Consider the following 22,920-nt stretch of genomic DNA (forward strand, 5'->3'; position numbering starts at 1 on the left):
CAGTGAGGATGGGCAAGCTAGGCTGACGAGCTCAGCGGGTAAGCAGCAAGCAGTGAGCAGGGCGGGCAAGCAGCAGCTGGCGAGCGGGTGGCTGCAGGCAAGTGGGTGGGCTGCAGTGGCAGGCAGCTAACTGTGCCACCCACATGACCCAGGCAAGCAACCCCCCCCCATCATGCCGCCCCCAGGTATGCCATTGGAGTAACATTGTTATGAGGAAAGGAGTTTCTTTTCCCCAAAATTCATTTGTTGATTTCTCTCATTCTTTTTTCTTAAGAAGGGTTTCTATCTCATTTCTCTTTGATCTCTCTGAAGAGAAATCAACTCACCCTTTTGTAACTTTAACCCTTTCAGTTTCATATTGCTACAAGGTGGGGCTCTGATAGGAAAGTTTGGGACTGTATTGCCTCCTTCTGAGCATCTGCAGCAGGAGTTTCAAACTTTTTTGAGTCCGTGATCACCTTTGGAATTTTGAGAGGGAGTGGCTGTCACAGAAGTTGGATACTCCCTCCTTACTTTGCAAAAGTGGAAGGGGAATAGAAAGAAGGAAATTCTGAAAGGGGGATGGAACCACAAGCTGGGATGCTTGCTAGTCCTCTTGTTGCTTCAGTGGCAGCTGCTGCTCTTGCATACATGGAAAACTCTTTCATTTGACTGAAGGCAGCCAATAGTTAGCCCTGCCTTATATTGGCCCCATCTACTTACTGAAAAGCTTGGCAGGCTCCAGAGAAGTACTGGCAGGCACCATCATACTGATGAGCACCATAACATGGTGGATTATCTGTACTAGACAAAGAGCCTCTCAACTTAGGGTTCCTATAAATACCAGCCAAAGTGACTACATTCTACATATGGTTTACAAAAGCTTCTGCTAAAGTCAGTTTAAGAAACCAAATATTTTTTACCCTTTTTTTAGAATTGGTAAACATCTTTGTGTTCAACCAGAAGGCCCATATTTTCAGATGGGAATAAATAATGCAAATTTGAATATATTTGCTTGCTGCTCTCCAGCTTTGTTTTTTGCTTGCAAAATTTGAATTTTTGCCTTCTAATTTATTTATCAGGGACTGTGATTACCAGTGACATGCAGTTTTTCATTTTTTTATGCATGAGTAAGAGATGACCTTGCATTTTACAAGGAATGCTGTCAGGTTCAATGACCTTCTATTGGTTTCACTTTCCCAAGCTCTCTCATCCCCCTTTGATAAGCTGTAAAAAAGAAAATTCATTGTACATCCTTTTCTCCTTCAGCAAGCACAGCAGAAGTTAGACAAGAAACCCCACATGGGTATAGTATTTGTGGAGAGGATGTAATTGAAGTGGAAGGGAGGGTATCTGTACGTGTTTGAGTACATTTGTGCCATGTGGTGTAAAATATGACACATTTCAGTAGTCTGCCTTTCTTCTAATGGTGTTTTATGCCCTCTAGTGGAGAATATGATCATTGCAGAATATTATTTTTTCTCTGCAGCCCTAAGTCTTCTTTCATTGATAAATTGGATCCATTCATGACTGAAAAGATTTTAAAATTCTCTGCAGTATTTCAGTTTCCATTATTTTAACCTTTTAAATCAATTAGGTAAAGTATCTGATCTATTTTGTGTGGTGAAATGTCACTTCACCCCAGGTATCTATATAGCTTGGCATGATAAATATTGAATTTTCACTTTGTGAATTCTCAGAGGCTAACCGCAAAACAATTTTTCCTTTTGGCTTTCAGTGTGCAAAAACTAGCAAGATGTGTCAATTCACATGCTGATGAAGTTAGCCAGAAAAACAAAGCCTTGTACCTGTGACTTAGGAAACTGCTAATTTTCAGGGACACAAACAGGAGTCATCTTTTCCATTAGGTAGTAAGGGAGGGATCTTGAGAGGGTTGAGAGACAGATTTCAGATTTTTATTGCAGTCAAAGACCAGAAAGAGATATAACAATAAAACCAGATTTTGTACATCAGCAATCCAACATAATGTGATAGGCTATAAAGGTGTACTACTAAATTGCATTTTAAGTTATATAAACACTTTTAAAATCCTATTTAATATACGCTAAATGGTACACTTATATTAATGAGGGTTGAGAGTGTTGAAGTGAGTCTGATCTCAAGGGGAAGAGGCCTACAAGATGGCAGAGAAAGAGACTGTATTGAACAGTGCTTGCCCAGAAACCTGGAAGTCATAAGATTGTTCTCCCCATCTCTTAATTCAGCTACCTATATCTTAATTCATCACCACAGTGGGTAAGTTTTAGACCTAGAATGAGAGGATGTGTATCACTCTTTTCATTTTTTTTCCTTTGCTTCAATATTGGTAGTAAATGGTTGCTAAGGTTTGCGCTTTTTGTAACCAATTGCTGTTTACGCAAGCAAAGTTATTTTTCTCTTTTCATGACATTTTCTTTCCTCAGATTTCTCAACACCAGGCATAATTTTACAAACCTCAATCACATCCTTCTTATAGTGGGTTGCTTTTTGAGGCGAAAACCCCACTGGGGGGGGGGGGGAAGGATTTCCCTTTTCTCATGTGTCCCAAAATGGAGGAACTATCTCCTCAGAAATTATTCACACCTTTTCTTCTGAGTACCTATCAGTACCAGAGCCCACAACAACAAAATATTTTATTAAATGAATGTTAAAGCTAAACTTCCCTTGGTAGGGGTGAGGAACAAATAAACATAAAACGAAAAACAGAAGTTCCAGTATGCATGGTCATTCTAGTATTTAGGCTCTCATTTGGTCCAAAGCCCAAAGGTGAGTTGGTTGGGTCCCTGCCTAGAATTCCCATGTCCACTGGCTTACACCAAGAAGAGTCACAGCTATCCCCTCTGGAAGCTAGTCTTCCACTTCAAAACTGACCAGTCTCCCTCAGGCTCTTCCTCAGCCATATCTGGGAGACCTTCGCTTTAGGGAGAGTAAACAAGCCCCAATGGCATGTTTCTAGAGTCACCCTAATTTTATTTCTTAGCCCTTTCAGTTTTTCAGGCTCAAACCCCTTTCTCAGAGTCTCCCTTCCTGGGACTCCCCCAGAGAACACCAAACAAAAAAAAAAAACCTCAGGATTTTTGCTGCCTCTTTTTCAACCTGCAGGCAATTCCACTTAGCCAGTCAGGACCGGAAAGGGATTAACCATTTCCGTGCTGTCTTTCACTACATTCCCTATGGGTGTTTGTCACACTTTTACTGAATCCAAATGTCTAAGCATTTCAATCTAGTATAAGTGCCTGAGTTCTTCAGGTACTTACTAATCAGGTAAGGAGGATTACTTATTTGCAAAAGGTTTTCACCCTCTAAAATAAAGTACATTCCCACCGCCACCACCATAAATTCCCACACTATTCAATTTGGCACCTAAATCCCTCCTGAAACACACAAAGGCCACGTATCTGGAATGCAAACATGGCGGGCACTGTGGGAACACATCAGCAACTAACCTGAGGCTCTGAAAGCTGACACAAGCAAGTGATATGAAATATGGAAAAGTGTTTGCAAACAGAAAGGAAAGAGTACTGTGACTGTTTTATCTGACGCTCTAACATGGAAAACATGGTTTTTAACAGATTGTTGTTGTTGTTTTTTGTTTAAATCTCAGGTATGGTGACATGGTGCCGAAGACCATAGCTGGCAAGATATTTGGCTCGATATGTTCCCTGAGTGGGGTCTTAGTCATTGCCCTACCAGTTCCTGTAATTGTGTCCAACTTCAGTCGCATCTACCACCAGAACCAACGAGCAGATAAGCGCAAGGCACAAAAGGTGCGCTCCCCATTTCCATTCCATTCTCTGGTGTGGCATGGAGTAGTTCTTCTGTTCACTGTCTTGTTATCAAAATGAACTTTTTCTTTATTTGATAGGAAACCTGTTATCATGTTAGAACATGGATATACATACCAAGCTGAGACTAATTCTAAAAGGGTACTCATGTTAATCTGTTGTGGGAAGATAGAAAATAGAATCTTAAATACTAACTGTAGCTATTATGTAATATAGAGTTAGATGGGTAGACATATAGTATCACCATATCAGACAAAGTGAGCTTTGACTCACAAATGATTATGGTTGTGGTGCAGCCAACTTATGGGAATCTTGCAGAGTGTTCAAGGCAACAGAAGTTCAGAACTGGTTTTGCCATGGCATGCTCCTGCATAGCTTACACTATGCAAAATGTTGGTGGTCTTTAAGATGCTACTGGAATTGAAAATTTGTCCCAGCATAAGTTTTTGTGATTCGGAGTTCACTTCATTGACTGCGTGTTGCATCTACTGAAATGATTTACTACTGAAATGAGCCTTGACTCACAAAAAATGTATGCAGGAATAAATTTGGGGTGGGGTAGGGTGGGGGTAGGTGCATGGCTGATGGGCATGGTGCAGCCTTGCTGCCTGCACAGAGATTTGCAGCACTATGCCCAGCAAGAACAGAGTCAACCTCCCTCGATGGCCATGAGAAGTCCCAGTGCGGCTTAATGGACTGAGCCACACATTTAGTTGGCACAAGTGCAAAAGGGGTGTTCCTGGGCTGAAAGAACTCAGGAGGCCACTCTGCCACCAAGATTGTCCCCATCGGTGCTGGCACAGGCTTTTGCATTTTATCCTGGAGTTGCATAGTCACGCAGCTCTGTATCAGCAGAATGCCAGTAATGCCAGCATGTGGTGGCAACTACATCACTTCCAGAGCACTTCCCTTCAGGACTGCACTGTAAGTCTTTCATAAGGTGCTGTTGGATTTCTGTTTTATGCAACTAATAGATTTCAGTTTTACCATGGAGAAGTAATAATTTTGTTTTACAAAAAAAAAATGAAAACATGTATTCCTAGACAAAGTCTTTTCTTTGGAAGAAGTCTCCTTCTGCTGAGAAATATTCCCTCTTTCTACTTAGTGGTTTTGTACGTTTTTCTATTTTTATTTTTAATTTAGAATTTTCATGTGTAGGGAAGTTTATCTAAATGTTTTAAAATTGATCCTCTTCATACCCACAAGTAGTCATAATTGAAATTAGTGGTATTTAGAAAGCATGGATAGAATCAGTGAGTACATAGGACTTCAGCTAGCTTAATTAACTTGTATGAGATTGTTTAAGTGATTAACAGTGTCATCCTAAATTGGAGTTCTCAGAATCCTGCTGAGTCCTGTGCAATGGGGCTTACTCCCAGGAAAATGCTGTTGGGATTACACTGTAACTGTATCATCCTAAACAGAGTCACTCCCTTCTACATTCATTTATCTATTTACATTATTTAGATTCTGCATATTACATTATTTAGATTCTCACTTGGACTCAAAGTGTATTACACAAGCGAGTCAATACAACTGACAGGATGGGACATTCAAGGAACAATGCAATAGGATTAGGGTTGTGAAGCTAACCAAAAACAGAACTGATACAAAAAACAGAACTAAAAACAGAAATGACACATTAAAATGAGGAAAATTCCACAAAAGTTTCTGAAAGCTATACATATTAATATAGATCACAGTCCCTAATAACTGTTTCTAAGTCAACTTTGTGAATCGTTTAGCACAGTGTAATTCTATTGCCTGCATAGTAAAGTTCTCTTGAATTATTCAGTTTTGCATAGCTTGTGGAAAGCCAGAGGAGTGGGGGCCTACCTGACCCTTTCAGGCAGGCCATTTCATAAGGTAGAAGCCACAACAGAGAACACACATGTACAGTTGTTGGTTTTGTTCTGCTCTGAAGAGCGAAGATGTTATGGTGGAGCATGTGGGGAGATGCAGTCTCACAGATATGGGAGTCCAAGCCAGGAAAGGCTAATACCTTAAAGGGAGCCCAGTAACTGACGGGCAGCCAGCCTGCAGAATGGGAGTAATATGCATGCTGCATCTAACTTGATAATAGCTAAGCTGCAGCATTCTACATCAAATGGAGGTTCTGCATTGCTTTTGAGAGGAGACCAGCGCATTACAGTAGTCTAGTCTCAGTGTTACTGTGGCATGGATCCATGTAGTCAGATCAACTATAGCAAGGTAAGTTTGGGCTAAGTTGGAAGAAAGTCTTTTTTGCAACTGCATTAACTTGCTACTTCAGTAACAATGTTTCTTGTATAACCCCAAGGCTCTTATCTGAGTCAGCAAAGGTCAGCTGAACTAGATCAAAAGTGTGGAACACAATGTCCTTCAAGATCTCTGACTTCCTGGCTAGTATTGCCTCAATCTTTCCAAAGTTTCGATTCGTTCTCTCTTAGCCAATTTACCACAGTTGCCAGGCAGTTATTCAGGATCTCTATCATTTTACAAGGGGATTTGGATAAGGCTGTATAGACCTGAGTATCATCAGCATATTGATGACATCCGACTCAAAAGATAAGAATTATTTGTCCTAAGGGCTTTACATGGTGGTTGGAAAGCATAGGGGATAAAATAGTGCCCTGTGGAACTCCACACTGATGAACTGGTCTCCCACACAAAGTGAGCACCATTAGAAAGGTGTTAACTCTGCTTAGGATGGCATTGTGAGATCATTCTGTATTTTCCCCTTGGACTCAACATTTATCCTTTAAATCCTCTTACTGTCATCCTTCTTTCTAATTTTGCATTTACTCATTCATGAGAGTTTCATTTTATGAAACGCTTAATCTCTGCACAGCCAAGGAATTATGAATGGAATAGTCCTCTGGATCAACAGGAATCAATTTCCTTCTAAATGAGTATAGGAAACTTAATTAACAACCCACAAAGCTTTGTTTCCCAGAAGAGTCCAGTGGGAATATTTTAATAAATGTGCTGTAACCAGGAGCTTAAAGAAAAGGTGACTATTACGACCAATTAAGCCTAGCCCCTCCAAATTATTGTGATCTTATTAAAATTCTTGGCTTTACATTGTTTTGATTTATTTGCCATTTCTGATTTTCTGAATGATTATGAAACCCACAAGAGGCTGACTAACCAGTCTTGTCCTTTATGTGACTCTGAAGATAAATTGATCTATTGAGTACCACTTGGGTGTTTATTGTGGGAAATGAGATCTGTGCATAGTACAAATACACACTAAATACCACTTAGACAACAATTAAATGAGGATCTGGGAATCCTCCATTTGTCAAATGCACATATCTCTGTGAAAAGATAAGGGAAAGAAACTTTTGAAAACTTGATAAAATTCATCAAATATCTGACTAATAGCCCAATCCAAAAGGGGGGGGGGAGATCAGCAACCAGGGATGGTGTTACAGTGTCACCTCCAAAGAGGTGATCACTGGCAGAGGGGAGAAAGAGAAAAACCTCCTCTCTCCAGAGAAGCCCATCACTGGGAATGACTTCACCCTTTTTGGTGGCAAAAGTCTGCAGTACAAAAAGGGAGCATTCTTGCACCAAAACTGCACTTGGAGCTGACTAAAGTTGGCTCTGCTCTGGAAACACTTACTGCCCTCAGCCACACCAGTGTGGGCTCCTGTGATGGAGGGATGCTGGTGCATGGGGCAGATTCTGGGGTCAGTACAGTTGCTCAGCACCCTGCTGCTGGCATAAGAGCTCTTCCACTATCATATTCACCCCTTATGCTGGCGGAGTGAGCACTCACATCAGCACATCCCTGCGCCACTTCCAAAGCTCCATTCACCACCACCCCCTTTGTAATGCACTCTGAATTTGACCCTAGGAATATTATTCTATGAGAACTTTCATGGAAAACATTTGCATCTGTGTTCTTAACTAAATGTAAGGATGCCTTATATTTTACAGAATTTTCAGTGTCACCATTTCTTTTCTGGTATGGCATTGTTCTCTTAAGCATACTACTAATAAACTTGGAGGTTCAATAATATTGTAAATGTATTAAAACAAAGAAAGGAAAGGAATACTTCAGAAGCTCTATTCTTACATGATAACACTTACAGGATAACTCTCTCTTACCAATGATCCAGTCTGGGAACCTTCTGGAAAAACATAAGGTGTGACATTTGTGGTGGGGGTGGTGTAGTCGTGCACGCGGAGTCACCGTAAGAACGAGACGAGACGCGGAGATATCATCTGGTGGAGAGAGCCAGCAGCGGGAGCGCGGGGGTCCGTGATCCTGGCAACTCTCCCGCGTGCTAGTTTCTGACACCTTTTATTAGGGTTTCTCTGGGGGCGGGCAAAGGGGTGGATCGGCGGGAGGCCGGGAGAGCGGGAGAACGGGAGAACGGGAGATCGTCAGGTGATGCATGATCTCATCGGGCTGGTACGTGCAGGAGGAAGCGTCCGTGTCTGGGCCCAATCCACACCTGGGGGCAAGGTGTCCCTTTGTCTGGGACACCTGGTGGCTGTGAGCCAGGTAGTTCATGACCTGTGACTCACCGGGGGGTGGGGGATGGGGGAGCGGGTGCGACCAGAAGGCCGTAGTTGGGCCGGCATGCCAAGCGCTCTGCCTACGGTTCTGCTGGGTCAGCGGCTCATCCCTACAGGGTGGGGGGGAGGGTGTCATAAAAAATAAGGAATTTTGCCACTCTGAGAAAACTGAGGTGCTTTGCACAAGGAACCCCCTGAATACAACCAAACCTTTGTGCCCATGGTGTGTCTATTGGATATCCATGCTATTCAAGGTATATCAAAGGTATACTGGCCATCCATTTTATGTGAAGTAAACAAAGGACTTACAGGACATGAGCAAGCAATATGAGATCTAATTCTATGGGTCTGTTAGTATATCCAGGCAAATAGTACTTCTAACCTTAAACTTGACAACACATTTTTCCCAGCCATATAACAGCTTTCTTCCAAAATACTAAAGTTTTGTTTTGTTTGTTGTTTGTTTCAAAAATATATATATACGGTGAGGAGGTTGTGAGATCATGTCCACTTGTTAGGTTCTGGGAGCAGACTTACAGGGCGATCTTTAACCACATCTACTCAGAATCTTAGTCCATTCTACTCAGCGGTACTTACTTCCAAGAAGGTGTTCTTAAGATTGCAGTGTTAACTATGGAACAAGTGAAATAATTGCTTCAGGCAACAGGTTCCAAGGGAAGTTCTATTCCAGATACCAGTAATGTGTGTCATTAAATAAACCAGCAAAGGTGAAATGTCATTTTGACTTTTCACTTTGGGTAAGAAAATGTCAAAGGCCAATATTATTGAGGCAGACTGTGTTCTTCCCAGCCATCTAAATTCAACAGGCAAGCACTCTTAGTACTGGGTACAAATTCAGTATACCTCAGCAAGTAACTGACTCACAAAGAAGGTACGATATCTATTTTAAAAATCCAGGGAAGAAAATACAGATTTCCCCAAAGTTCCACTTGCCAGGTTATTGTTGGCATTTTTTGAGTGTACGAAAAAAGAATCTTTAATCTTAGGAGTTCTGCCCTTCCTCCAGAGACTACAAGTCTCGCAGCTGCCTTTGTACAGTGTCAGCATTCTACTGATTAAGGGGAGAAATGGAAGACATCACAGCAAAGAGAGATGACTTGCTCAGTGGCACTTCCCTTCCTTTTTCTGTTCTTTTTTTCCCCTATCTCACAAAAAAGAAAAGTGCTTTGCATTGGATAAATCAAACCCCAAGCCCCTCTGCTGCACCTGACAAAATGCTCTGGTGGCAGATGTTAATGAAAAAAATACAGTTCCCTACATTCTCTGATGACATATAAAAATTCTCCATTCTCCACCTGGTACCTCGCGGGGACTAAACATATTATATCGCCCCATTGAATTCTGTCAAAAGCAGCTGAATATGAACAGTAACTGATAAGTTCAATTTTGGCAGCCTGTTCCATGATTAGTAGCACAGTGGCAGCAAGGGAAAAAAATGACAGCAGTAATTTCGAGAGCAACTAAGTGCTATTTACTGGACATGTAATACCTTGGAAAAGAGGGAATTGCCCACAGAATGCACTTGCCATTAATGTTGCTCACATTGCAAAGTTTTATTGTAGCTAAAGGCTTTCTCTACCACATGATGTGAGAAGATCTAGAAGAAAAGCAGAATAGCGTTCTCTCCCAGTTTGATTTTACATGACCTGTTTTCAGACAAAGAGCCTTACTGCCAGTAGCACTATAATTGACCCCTGATTTTGAAAAAACAGTTCTGATTTTTTTTTTAATGGTGACAATAATACAGGCAAAAAACATTTTTGGAATGTATCAGGGATGGCCTTGCTACAAGATTTAATGAGACATAATCACTAATGGATAAACAACACATTGGCTAGATCCATACTAAATAGGCAATTACCATTAGTTCCCACTGGAGCTTCCCTATCTCCTTATGTTACTCCTTAAGGTCATCTATCCCCCAAGAGCAGCATTCCAGGGAGATCAGTGAGCTGTAGTGCGCAAAGGGAGGAAACACCTACTCCACTGATGCCAAATTTAGTCTAGCACCATTTTAACAACTGATTCTGCTGAATCCCACCACTGAAGGGCACCATACCATGGGAATTGTAGTTTCAAATCAACTACAATTTGTATATATTGCTGTGCACTGCTCTGAGCCCCACTCACTGGGGGAGAGCAGTTTATAAATCAAATAATTAAATTAAATCAAACTAAAATTAAATCAAATCAAATCCCTCCTTTCTTTAGGGTAGAGACTCATTCATCTGAAGTGATGTGTTGTTATTATGCCCTCAAAATTCTGTTATGTGTGTGTAATAGAACATTGTTAATAGAACATCACATCACATTACAACATTACCACAAGCAACCTGGCTTTTTCCATGCACAGATAATATGGGAATGACATCGTCATGCTGCTCCATGATAGGAAGGGGGTGATGATGTCACCCTGGTGGTGTTTCTATGCTCTCTGTGTGATTGTGTTTTTATCATTTGTGCATGTGTAAGTTTATTATTTTGTTTTCCAATATGAATTGTTATCCTTTTTTTGATTCCTGCAGTTTTCTAATGAAGAGCAACCCCCATAAACTCAGATGGTAAAGATCCATCATTACCCCCTGTCACAATGCAAGGTTTGTCTCCACTAATTCTCCACCCTAAAAGGGACAGACCCTATCATTTCAGGCAACAGTATGGTGAAGTCCTATGTATGAAATCCCCAGAACTAATATGTTTAGTTCAGGAATTCTAGAATGAAGCTGATGGTAGATCTGAATGTTCCTTTTGATGCTTATTATATTCTATGTAAAATGAATTTAACAGGAATTGGGTCAGCACCAGACCAAGAATAAATTTCTGTGACAAAATCTCTATTGAAAGGTTATCTTCTTTGCCACAGAAAATTGGGAAGGATCAAAACAGATATATAATTTTAGATTTGGGTAAGTAAAAAACATTGAGAAGTGGGAAAAGACATTGTTCAGCAAAGTTCAAAGGTTCAGCCTGAGGTACATTCAAAGTCAGTTTGCCAAAGGGGTTCACTTAATGGTATGTGTTGTATTTGCTGTAATTAAAAAAGTGTTATCAATACTGTTATAACCTTTTTTAAAATGCAGAAAACTTTATTATAGGCCCTTACTATCTGTGTGGAGATTAAAGAGTCCATAACCTCTTACTGGCATCTTAGAATGTTTCCAGAAGTTGGTTGTCTCCAGTCATAGACATTCACAAGACTACAGCATGTTGTTTGTTTTTTACAGTTCATACCATTATTCAATATACAAAGCTGCTTCCAAGACAATATAAAGTCGAGCTGAAAAACAGATTGTGATGGATTGCAGAGAAAAGTGTGCATTTTAAAGTGCAGATGTGTCAGGAGCCATTATTATTAATACTCAGAGTGAGGCACAGAGACCTAAAAACAGGGAGGTCATCTGATTGGATGAGGCAACCATTCACTCTGATTGGATAAAAGATCTGATGATACTGAGTGGGAGGAAGATATGTCCCTGTGAAGCACAATCTGAGAGGCTTTTAGAATGAGAAGTTCCTGCAGACAAGAGCTATCTGCCTTTGTGATGACAAAACATAATAACTCTGAGGAAAGTAGTGGCAGTCAGTGTGTGATTCTGTCTTTCCCTACTGTGTGACAGCCCTGTGTGTTGTGGTTTAAGCAAATATTACACAGACTGGAGTGTAATTCAGCAACCTTTACCTTCTGGGAGCATAACAGAGCTGAGAGAAAGTGTTTTTATTATGTTACGCTACTATATTAGAAGCACCTCAGTCACTAACAGGAAAAAGGCAGAAAAATCTGACATGCCTGGTCAGTGAGTGGTTTCCCCACCATGGTGATTTAAGAAAGATGTGGGGGTCCATCACATAGATTTTTAAAAAAATTATAAAATACCACAATAGAATAATAAACATTTCTATATGAAAAATATAGTTCTCCAAAATACAAATCCTTCTTGTCCAAAGAGTGACTTCCAAAACAAAAAAAGCCAAAGTAAACACCATAACTGAAGCAATATAATAAGTCACTTTATATTATATAACAAAGTCAAAATTATTTTCAGATAAAAAATATTGCATGTAGAACAAGCAAACAGAACAGAACACAAAGGTTCACACATACAGAGCTGATCAAAATTTTAATACAGGTATCATTTTTGTTCCACCTTGCATCTTTTTTCAATTGCTGCACCAGTGTTCAGTCACATGAAAAATGGCCCCCATTTTTAAAACATGACAAAAATGATAGGTGTTGCTCATGCTTCCAGTTTGGGAATTTTTCATAACATGCAAAAGCACATGCCTCCATTTGCCAGTCAAGCACAGCTTTAAATTCTGTAGAAAAGAGAAAGCACTCTAGCATTATTCTCTAACATGCCTTGTTTAGATCACTCTTTCTCAAGATTCCAACCTTGGACTTCGGCACCTCAGTCCCTGGAAAATTAAAAAAAAATGTTTTGCATTCATCACTGACTTGTTAATGTTTTAATACTTCAGCTTTGGTGGGAATTCCTAGATTCCCTTAGCAATTAAAAATGAGCTAATTATGCCTAAAGGTTCTCTTTGAAATGTTTTGGAGTCAACCCAAGGCAAGTAACATAAACCAGACCCTGGTGTATACCACTTTTCATGTTCCCTATCCCAGTGAGCAAACAAATCAAAAACCACTGGTTTAGATCTCATTGTATTTACCCAGATGTTCCTGGGCAAATCAGAATGTTCTGAGTAATTATTTGCGACACTTCACAGCAACTGAACAGCTACACATTCTTTTGGTCTACTGTCCTTTCTCTCAAGGAACTGTTAGTGGGAGAATCAAAAGTGGCATAATTAAAGTTAAGATGAAAGCCACACTCCTGACCTTGACATACGAGCAGAAGCATGATCACACTGACAGTAAAAAAGAGGAAATAAACACTTCATGTGAAAATACATGCAAGGATTGACTCCAAACACTATTCGTTTTTCTTGTTGGCTGATACATGGTGAGAAGCAAATGCTTCTGTTTCATTTGCATTATAAATATGGAAATACTTTTGAAGCTTGGCACCTGAAAGGTCCACTGAAAAAAAACCTTCTTGGTTAGGTGCTTTGATAGTCACAAAGAAGCCATTCTTTTCAGCAGTGTGATTTTCTGAAAGAAGAATACAAAGACAAATAATGATCTTCTCTCCTCCTTGCTCCCCCCCCCCCTTTCTTTGCACAGAAAACCCGGCTTGCTCGAATCCGTGCTGCAAAGAGTGGGAGTGCAAACGCTTACATGCAGAGCAAAAGAAATGGCTTACTCAGTAACCAGCTGCAGCAGGTAATGAGCATGTGCATTCTAAATCTAGAAACCCTATTTAATAATAGCCCAAATGTCCTTGTTCTGCTTTGCATCAGAAAAAGTCAATCTGACTCCTAGCATGCCATGACAGTTTTCTTTCCGACTGAGCAAGGAGAAATTGTTCTTAGCAGAGACAGTGAGCATCCAACAGTGCAATCCTATGTAGAGTCACTCTAGTCTAAGCCCACTGAAATGAATGACTCAGATAACTTGGCACAGGACTGCACATCTGCAAGTCAGGCAAGTGAATTTTCTGAGAGAAAAAATTCTAATGCCCATCAGCTAATTTCTGGGAAAGGCAGTATCTGTTTCCTGTGTTCACCTCTAATAATATATTTCATCTGGTGAACACCAAGAGTCTCGGACCACCATCCAGAATGTAGCTCTCCCCATAGCTTGTATCCATACTTATTGAAGTGTATACGTGCTAGCCTTCAGTGCATTTGATAATAGACAGAAACATTACAATTCTGTGGTAAGGCATCTGCTTTGCGTGCAGAACATCCCACATTCAGTTCCTGGTATCTTAGACTAGAAGAATCTGGGTGATATGAGACATCTGCTTGAGATGCTAGAGCAGTGGTTCTCAACCTTCCTGATTCCGCAACCCTTTAATACAGTTCCTCATGTTGTGATGACCCCCAACCCTAACATTTATCCATTTTACAGATGGAGAACACTGATGCAGAGAGTCTTAGGCAACCCCTGTGAAAGGGTCATTCGACCCCCAAAGGGGTCACGACCCCCAGGTTGAGAACCACTGTGCTAGAGAGCTGCTGCCAGTCAAAGTAGATCATTGGCCTGGCTTAGGATAGGGTAGCTTCATGTGGTATGAATATGCTGAGAGTCCTGAAGAGTCCATTTAGAAGAGAAGAAGAAGAAGAGTTTGGATTTATAGGAGTGTGGCACTATGTGCCGAGAGTTCTGATGATTTATAGGAGTAGGGAATCAAACCCGGTTCTCGAGATTAGAATTTAGAGCAATGCTGCAATTCAGTAAAGGGCAGCTTCATGCATTTGTTTCCAGGATATCGTAACCCAGCCAATCTCCATTATTCTGAGAATATGCCAGTACCAGGACTTGGCTTTGGCAATCAATGTTCAGTCAATCCTAAACAGAGTCAGGGTCAGCCCAAAGATTTTTGATGCCCTTGGAAAATGAGTTTGCTCTCCATGCTGTGGGGAAGCACCCAGCATCCCCCCACTAGGTTAGAGCTATACCTTTTCATTGAACCACCAGTCTAGGAACTGGTGACAAGAGAAGGCCCTGACTGCCTGCCATTCAGATACATGGATACACACATGGGAGGCAGCACCCGTCTGCCCATAACACCACAGAAGGACTAGCTTGCTGCTCCTCCATCTTGGGAATAGACTGACATCTACTGGGCAAGCCAGACCTGAACAGTTACACTGTTCCAAATCCATTTACTTAAACAGAGCAGTAACTTAGAATGGTATGCCTCTGCTTAGGATTGCTGTAGTTGTCACATTGTCTTGATCTGAAGAAGATGAAGGGGAGCTGGTTATTATACTCCAATTTTCTCTACTTTTAAGGAGGCTTACAATAATCTTCCGTTCCCCACCCAAAAACAGACACCTTGTGAGGTGCATGGGGCTGAGAGTTCTGAGAGAACTTTGATTGGCCCAAAGTCACCCAGGATGCTTCATGTGTAGGAATAGGGAATCAAATCCGGTTCTCCAGATTAGAGTCTGCACATGTCAACCATTGCATCATTCTGAATTTCATTTATTCCTTGTTGTGGAGCTCTCCATGTGTTTTGCATTGCATTCAGAATGGACATTAGACAGCAAGCAACTCAGTCCATCCAATTGTTCAGTCAGCTCTCCTACCACTTGAGCTCATTTTCATGTTCACTTAGCATAGGTGATGAGACCTGCAGGAAAAAAACAGGGTCTTTTCCATTACATCCCCAAGATTGTAGAATGATCACATTGAAGAAATGCAATTGTGCACTCCCTATCTGGTCTCCAGATAATTGTAGAAAGAGCATTTATTCAGTGAAGCTTGCTAGCATTGAGATCCGCTAATTATTCATCAAAGATAGAACTGGGGAATTCAAATGGCTGCATTATTGTTATTCAACTATGTTTTAAATAGTTGTTCCTATGTTTAATTTTGGGGGGTTGTTTTTTATTTTTATTTTTTTGTTTTCAAATGGTAGATTTCAGACATCAAACTGGTCCAATCTCACAAGTAAATTTAAAATAAATTGGCAGACTGACAGGCCTAATCACAGACACCAGCTTGCCTTGAGCTTTTGGACAGTTTACCTTGTTTGTCTAGGTACTGTGATATAGTAATTTCCTTGGCACATGCTCTAGTGCAGACAAAACTGGAAGGCTGGGGAGGTGAAGAGAAAATACATATAATTTAGGCCACAGACTAGAGAGAAGCAAAAAAAAATCCTGTATCATCACAGCCAACTAGATTGTGCAAAAAAAACTGTAAAAGAAAATTTAAAAATGGAACCATTTTGCATCGAGTAGAAAATAAGGCACTAGCCAAAAGAAAATGAAGTTCAGTTTAAGAAACCAGCAATGAATAATAATAATACAGGGATAGGGCGGAATAAAAATCCAATAAATAAATAAAAATAAATGGTAAGAATTTAAGTAACCAGAAAGAATAGAGTTGCAAGGCCCATCCAAGCAACCAGTGGGAGACTGGTGCCACAGAAACACAAAGGAAGGAGGCCATTGGGTGATGGTGACTTCACTTCCAGGAAAAACCTTGACGTGATCTCATCCCTCTCTAAGAACTGGTCAGTTCTAGACACAGTTGACATTGCTTTCAAGAACCCCCCAGAAGTGATGTCAGTCATCTCTGGGAATTTTGGAAAAATTGTAGATTTTCCGTAGAACTTTAGCTAATTTCTGGAGAGGCATGACATCAATTCCAGATTTCCCTGGAAGAAACTACACACTGTCAGCCATTTTTTTATTTTTATGTTTTTCCCAACAATGCTGCAAGCAGCAACAGGAAACACCAGCTGGGAGCATGGGATGCCCTGTCCCCACAAGGGAGCTGGTAGCCCAAGGAAAGAAATATCGAAATGTGTAGACAAGTAATAAAAACTATAAAGTTTAAAAAGTGCTATAAAGTTTAAAGAAGTGATGTCAGTCATCTCTGGGAATTTTGGAAAAATTGTAGATTTTCCGTAGAACTTTAGCTAATTTCTGGAGAGGCATGACATCAATTCCAGATTTCCCTGGAAGAAACTACACACTGTCAGCCATTTTTTTATTTTTATGTTTTTCCCAACAATGCTGCAAGCAGCAACAGGAAACACCAGCTGGGAGCAGGGGATGCCCTGTCCCCACAAGGGAGCTGGTAGCCCAAGGAAAGAAATATCTAAATGTGTAGACAAGTAATAAAAACTATAAAGTTTAAAAAGTGCAAACTTGCAAAAAAAACATTTAAAAATAGACATGCTACAAAATAATGCTAAAAGCATCATAAAGTTGTGTACAGTAATCAACAGAAACTAAAACAATGCTTAAAATGAAAAGAATGTCAGGGGTATATATTTGTTTGTTTGTTTGTTTGTTTTAATATGTATTTTTATCCTGCCCTATGCTGAAAAGGTTTGCTATCTAACTTAAGAATGGTGGGAGCAAAATACTAAAGAAAAGTAAGAGCGAAAAACAAGCTGCAGTTGGTTCTGGCACGTTTATGCTTGTGGATTATTTCAAACTTTGATGTAAGAGAACAAGATTTCAGAGACTGAATTACTCCTAGAGTTGGTGCCCTAGTCTGGTTTTAACAATGATCTCCTGTTATTATAATCCATAGTTTTAGTTTATTGCCCTGTCATGAGCGAATAAGACTGCAGTTAACAAATCAGTGGATGCTGTTTATGTCATTTCTGATTACGTGCCCTTCTTGATTATAGACCCTGCTATCTCTAAGGCCCCTTCCGCACAGGCGGAATATGGCGCCCTGGGGACGGCAAAAACGCCGTCCCCAGGGAGCCATTCGCACAGGGGGCGCAGCTGCTTCGAAGCCGCTGTTTATGGGAAACAGCGACTTGGAGCCACTGCCATGCGAACGGCAGCGGCTTCCAAGCGCCTTCCCTCCCCCCACGACTGGGCGACTTACCTGTCCTGCGGCCCTCCGGCGTGTCGCCGAGGCCTGGGGACACGCCCCCTTTTCCCTGCGACTCTGGAGCGGTCGCGCAGGGCAGGGGGGCGTGTCCCCTGGCCTTGGCGATGTGCCGGAGGGCCGCAGGACGGGTAAGTTGATCTGACAAAGGCGCAGCTCTGTAATTCTGGGACCGTTCATGCGAACGGTCCCAGAGGGGTCTGGTCGGCGTGGACTACGCCGACCCGACCTCTTCCGCCTCTATGCGGAAGCGGCCTAACTCAAAGAAGAGTTGCCTGCGTGATTTGAATTTTATTTTGAAAATCCTTTTTCTGCAGTACAATAAAATGCTATCTACAACTTTTTAAAAAATGTATAAGACAGAGAAACAATATGTGGACAATAAAGCATCCATTCTTGGGGCAGTTTGAAGTCATTTTAAACAAAAGTTTGGATCAAGAAAAGTGCAGATGAAGGTCTTCTTGTGGAACCATTATTTTATTTAAGCATTAAAATATAATGACCTAATTATAAAATGGTTTATTTTGAAGCCCTGTTGAATTTTAAAGTCCCTTGAATTAGTAATGTCCAACTTCTTCTGTAGATATCAACAAAGCAAATAGATGCAACTGAACACCCAATTTTTCATGGAAGCTATTATCAAAAATTCAGCTCAGTAATTGTAAATTTGTTTGGGGATGTGTGGATGTTGTCCAGTTGTTTCAATGCTTTCTTGTTTTCTGACATTAAGGCTAAGTATTTTGGTTAATATGAATTGTGTCTATAGAGAAACCTAGCTGAAAACTATTCTAAAGCCAGTTTTGTTTTTTAGATTAATACAATGTGCATAATTTATTTTACATTGGTCAGCATTTCCATGGTGAAACACTTCAGGCAGGTTTTTATTTACTTAGCCAAATCATAATCTAACACCCACTGATTATCAAATTTAAATATTATTTTTTTCATTTATTAACAGTTATCTGATGAAGAACAAGGCGACTTTGTTGGCAAATTTGGTTCTTCCTTTCAAATCCAACACCACCACCTGCTTCACTGTCTGGAAAAAACCACAGTAAGAAAATGAACCTGCAACCTTCTTGTAATCTGTAACAAACAGATACAGCGTTGGCTTACTGTTGCTTACTTGTTGTTTCTAAGTAATTTTTATTAAGATTTTAGGGAAACAAACAACCATTGAAAATATACACAGAAACAAATGTCTACATATAAGGTAAAAAGGCAGGCTCCCAGTTTCTTCAGCACCAAATATGAACAAAATTAAAATTTTACAACTTGCTCTCTAGTTACAAATATAGTAATATAATTCACAAAATTCTTAATTATTATTTTTATTAATTATGAATCACATTGTTCTCTATTATATATTCCTATTTTTCTAGTCCTCAATTCTGTAAATCATAATTCATATTTTCCATTTTCACCAAAAAGTCCATCAGGGGTTTCCAATTATTAAAATCAAAGAAGTAAGTTTAGCCATCTCAGCCAGTTCCGATATGTTCACTAACCATTCTCCTATTGTAGATATGGATGAAGTTTTCCATTTTCACTCATATGCACACACTTCTTGAGTGATGAGCCTGCTAGTTTCAAACCATTACTTTTATTGGTCCTCTCTTCAAATCCCCATTCTCGAGAGCTTTCTTTTAGAAACAAGTAGTTTCAAAGCGGGGGGGGGGGGGTGTGGGTGTGAGATCCACAGAGATCACTGGCATACTGTTCAAACTGACCATTGGGCAGCACTAGGAAGCTGATGTCCATAACTGTTTTTGTTCATTCTGGTAGCAAAATGTGAAGTTGAATCACACTGTTGCAGGGACATAGGTATAGATTTTTATGGGGGGGTTCAGGGGCAGGGCCAAACCCCCACCTGCCCCTGGGGCATGACCACGCCTCCACAAGCCCCACCCCTGGCCTCAGTGGTTATAAAAGCAGCTCTCCGAGGCTGGGGACCTCAGACTCCCCTGCCCTGCCCTCCCCCACCCCCCCACAAGCTGGGCTCCCAGCCGGCAGCTGGCAGCCCCTTCTGCCCTCCCTTCTGGGCAGAGGCTAGCTAGGGAAAATGGAGCCTGGTGCAAAATCTGAGTCCCCCCTCATGGGCGGCCACTGTGATGCTGGAATCCACCCCCAAACAGCATCACTTTCAGTGGTGTTTAAACTGGAGAGCCCAAATTCTCCTTTTAAATCCACCTTAAAGGGAGAATCTGGGGTCCCCAGTTTAAACAAAGTTGAATGTGATGCTGTTTTGGAGTGGATTCTCCCCCACCCTGAAACAGCATCACTTTCAATGTTTAAACTGGGGACCTCAGATTCTCCCTTTAAATTCATGCCAAAGGGGGTGCCTGCTGTCAGGGGTGCAATTGTTAAGCTAGCAGCACCAAACTTTCAAGGTATCTTTAGGATACTCTCCTAATGATACCATCCAGGTTTGGTGAAGTTTGTTTCAGGGGGTCCAAAGTTATGTACCCTCAAATATGTAGCCTCCATCTTCTATTAACTCCCATTGGAAACAATGGGGAATGGGGCACCCCCTTTGGGAGTCCATAACTTTGGACCCCCTGGACCAAACTTCACAAAACCTGGATGGTATCAGTAAGACACTCTACTGATGATATCTCCCAGGCTAGTATCATCACGAGAGTCCCAAAAAAATCCCTGAAATTTTGGTGTTGCTAGCCTAAAAACTACCCCCCTACCCCCGCTGGTCAAAACCCAAAAAACACTAAAAAATACAAAAAACACACAAAAGGGGCGGAGCTTCAGACACGTAATGGGGGGTTGAACCCGTGAAAAAAAACCCTTACCTACGTCCTTGCACTGTTGGTATGGCAGTTTTTAAAATAAGTAGAGGGGGTTAATGGAAAAAGAAGGGGAGACTATATATTTACTACAAATGGATATTGGTGTCTGTTTTGAAACACTGAGTTCCATGTTACAGGTTTGGATTAAAGATGTGTTTTTGGTCTGGAAAACTTCAAAACTACTAGATTAGTAGACCCATATATTTTCTTTACAAAATAGTTCATTTTCTACTGCTTTAACTTTCATGAATCTCAAATGCTCCTGGAAACTCAACTAAATGTATCTCTATGTTTAGCCAATACATCCTATCTGATGATCCTTCCAACATACTGATTTGGAGGAAGGATAGTGTGACCATCCGTCCCGTTTTCGGCAGGACGTTCACGCTTTTTAACAATTAGTCCCGAGGGGTTTTAGAAAAGTCCCGATTTTCTTCAGTTCGGGGAACCGGTTGTTAAAGATTAACTTCAACTCCTTTGATGAATCTTCCTTAGTTCTGCAAACTGCAGGTTAATGATTGACTTCAACTTCAACTGACCCAGCATGTCTGTTAATGATTAATCCCCCTCCCCTCCATGGGAGTTAGTATGTGATGCGCCCGCCCTGCTGCTTGCAGGGAGGACGAAGATGTGATGCGCCCGCCCTGCTGCTTGCAGGGAGGACGAAGATGGGTCCGGCGGCTCGGCCTGGCCGGCCGCCGGGAAACCGGCCGCCGGGAAACCGCCCGCCTCGCAACCAGCGAGGCGGGCAGGAGGCTGGGCCAGTGGCGCGGCCTGGCCGACCGCAGGCAAAGGATGCACCCGCCCTGCTGCTTGCAGGGCGGGCGAAGATGGGTACGGCAGCTCGGCCTGGCCGGCCGCCGGGAAACCGCCCCCCTCGCAACCAACAAGGTGGGCAGGAGGCAAAGCCCGCGCGCGGCCTGGCCGCCGCGGGCGAGTGATGTGCCCGCCCTGCTGGTTGCAGGGCAGGTGAAGACGGGCTCGGCCTGGCCGGCCGCTGGGAAAGCACCCGCCTTAGTAGGAAAGGAGAGGGTCATGGCAGAAACACCAGAAGATTATTGAGCTTGTTCCTCCTGGCTATTAAAGTAAGTGACTGAGTTTTGTTAAACGTTCTGCCCTGGTGGCATGGGGATGGAGAGGGCACAGTTTGCCCATGCCTGGTTTCTGCTGGTAAAACCTTCTGCCCTGGTGGCATGGGGATGGAGAGGGCACAGTTTGCCCATGCCTGGTTTCTGCTGGCAAAACTTTCTGCCCTGGTGCCATGGGGATGGGAGGGCAGAGTTTGGCCAGTGCCTGGGTTCTATTGCCAAAACTTTCTATCCTGGTGCCATGGGGAGGGGAGATTTTGCTATGATCTGGCATAAAAATAGTGAGGATCTGTAATTTGGAACTCCATTTTTGTACTGTAGTGGCACCAAAAAGCATAGGATCCATATTTTTTTTTTTGGGGGGGGGGGGTAGTCTGTGCATATGAACATAATGTGTGATGTGAAGGTGAATTTGGAGTTACCCAGTGCAAAAATCCTGAGAGTCCACGAGGATCTGACTTTGAACCTACCATGGTGCAATGGAGCATGGCATGCAGGATTATTATGTTCAGACATGTGTCTAGGGTATGAGCTGTGATGTTCTGGTGATTTTGGGGTGACCAAGTGGAAGAATCATGAGGATCCATGTTTTTCAAGTAGGTTTTTGCACCACTACGGCACCATGAAGCGTGGACTGTGTGATTGTTGTGTTCAGACATGTGGCTAATGACTGGAGTTGTGATGTTCTGGTGATTTTGGGATGATTTAGTGCAAAAATCATGAGGATCCATGTTTTTCAAGCAGGTTTTTGTGCCACTGCAGCACCACAGAGCATGGGATGCGTGATTGTTTTGGTGCTTCCTGCAGAATAAGACATGTTCTATAATTTTATGGTGATTTCATTTCATTCCAGTGTAAAAATCATATGAATTCATGATGATCTGTTTAAAATCATCTGCATCTGGTTTTTACCCAGATTTGTGAGTTTGGGCATGTTCTATAATGTGATGGCCACTTTGAGATGACCTGGTGCAAAAAACCTTTTTTTGTCATGGTGGAGGAGGGCGGTTGCTGGGGGCGGGACACTTATATTTTGCCCCAGGCTCAATTTTCCCCAGCTACGCCTCTGGCAGTGTGGCAGCCTCCTGCGCTGCGGCACTGCCTTCTGGGGCACTCCCCTGTTTCCCGCCCTGTGCTCTTTCGCCAACCCCCCCCCCCCCTCGGTCAATGGCGTCCCACTTTACCAATGTTAAAATCTGGTCACCTTAAGGAAGGAGGGTTTTCATATATACGTGTTTGTGTGTGTGTGTTTCTGTTGGAAATGAAAGACAAGCTGCAGAGATCTTTGGCCTCACTCTTTGGCCTCA

At 41.8% G+C, this 22,920-nt stretch overlaps 1 protein-coding gene across 2 annotated transcripts in view; it reads left to right on the top strand.

The window, feature by feature from the left end:
* Window positions 1–22,920, top strand: part of KCND2 (potassium voltage-gated channel subfamily D member 2) — a 327,231-nt gene that overhangs the window by 299,266 nt on the left and 5,045 nt on the right. Inside the window, exons 2-4 of one of the 2 annotated variants that reach the window (XM_048499902.1) lie at window positions 3,584–3,746; window positions 13,480–13,603; window positions 18,723–18,778. In XM_048499902.1, coding sequence (XP_048355859.1) covers window positions 3,584–3,746; window positions 13,480–13,603; window positions 18,723–18,778 — 343 coding nt within the window. Of the gene's footprint in view, window positions 1–3,583; window positions 3,747–13,479; window positions 13,604–18,682; window positions 18,779–22,920 lie in introns of both variants that reach the window. The other variant, XM_048499901.1, reaches the window with a different exon arrangement.

Source organism: Sphaerodactylus townsendi, linkage group LG06 (genome assembly GCF_021028975.2).
Source record: "Sphaerodactylus townsendi isolate TG3544 linkage group LG06, MPM_Stown_v2.3, whole genome shotgun sequence".
NCBI classification, from domain to species: domain Eukaryota; kingdom Metazoa; phylum Chordata; class Lepidosauria; order Squamata; family Sphaerodactylidae; genus Sphaerodactylus; species Sphaerodactylus townsendi.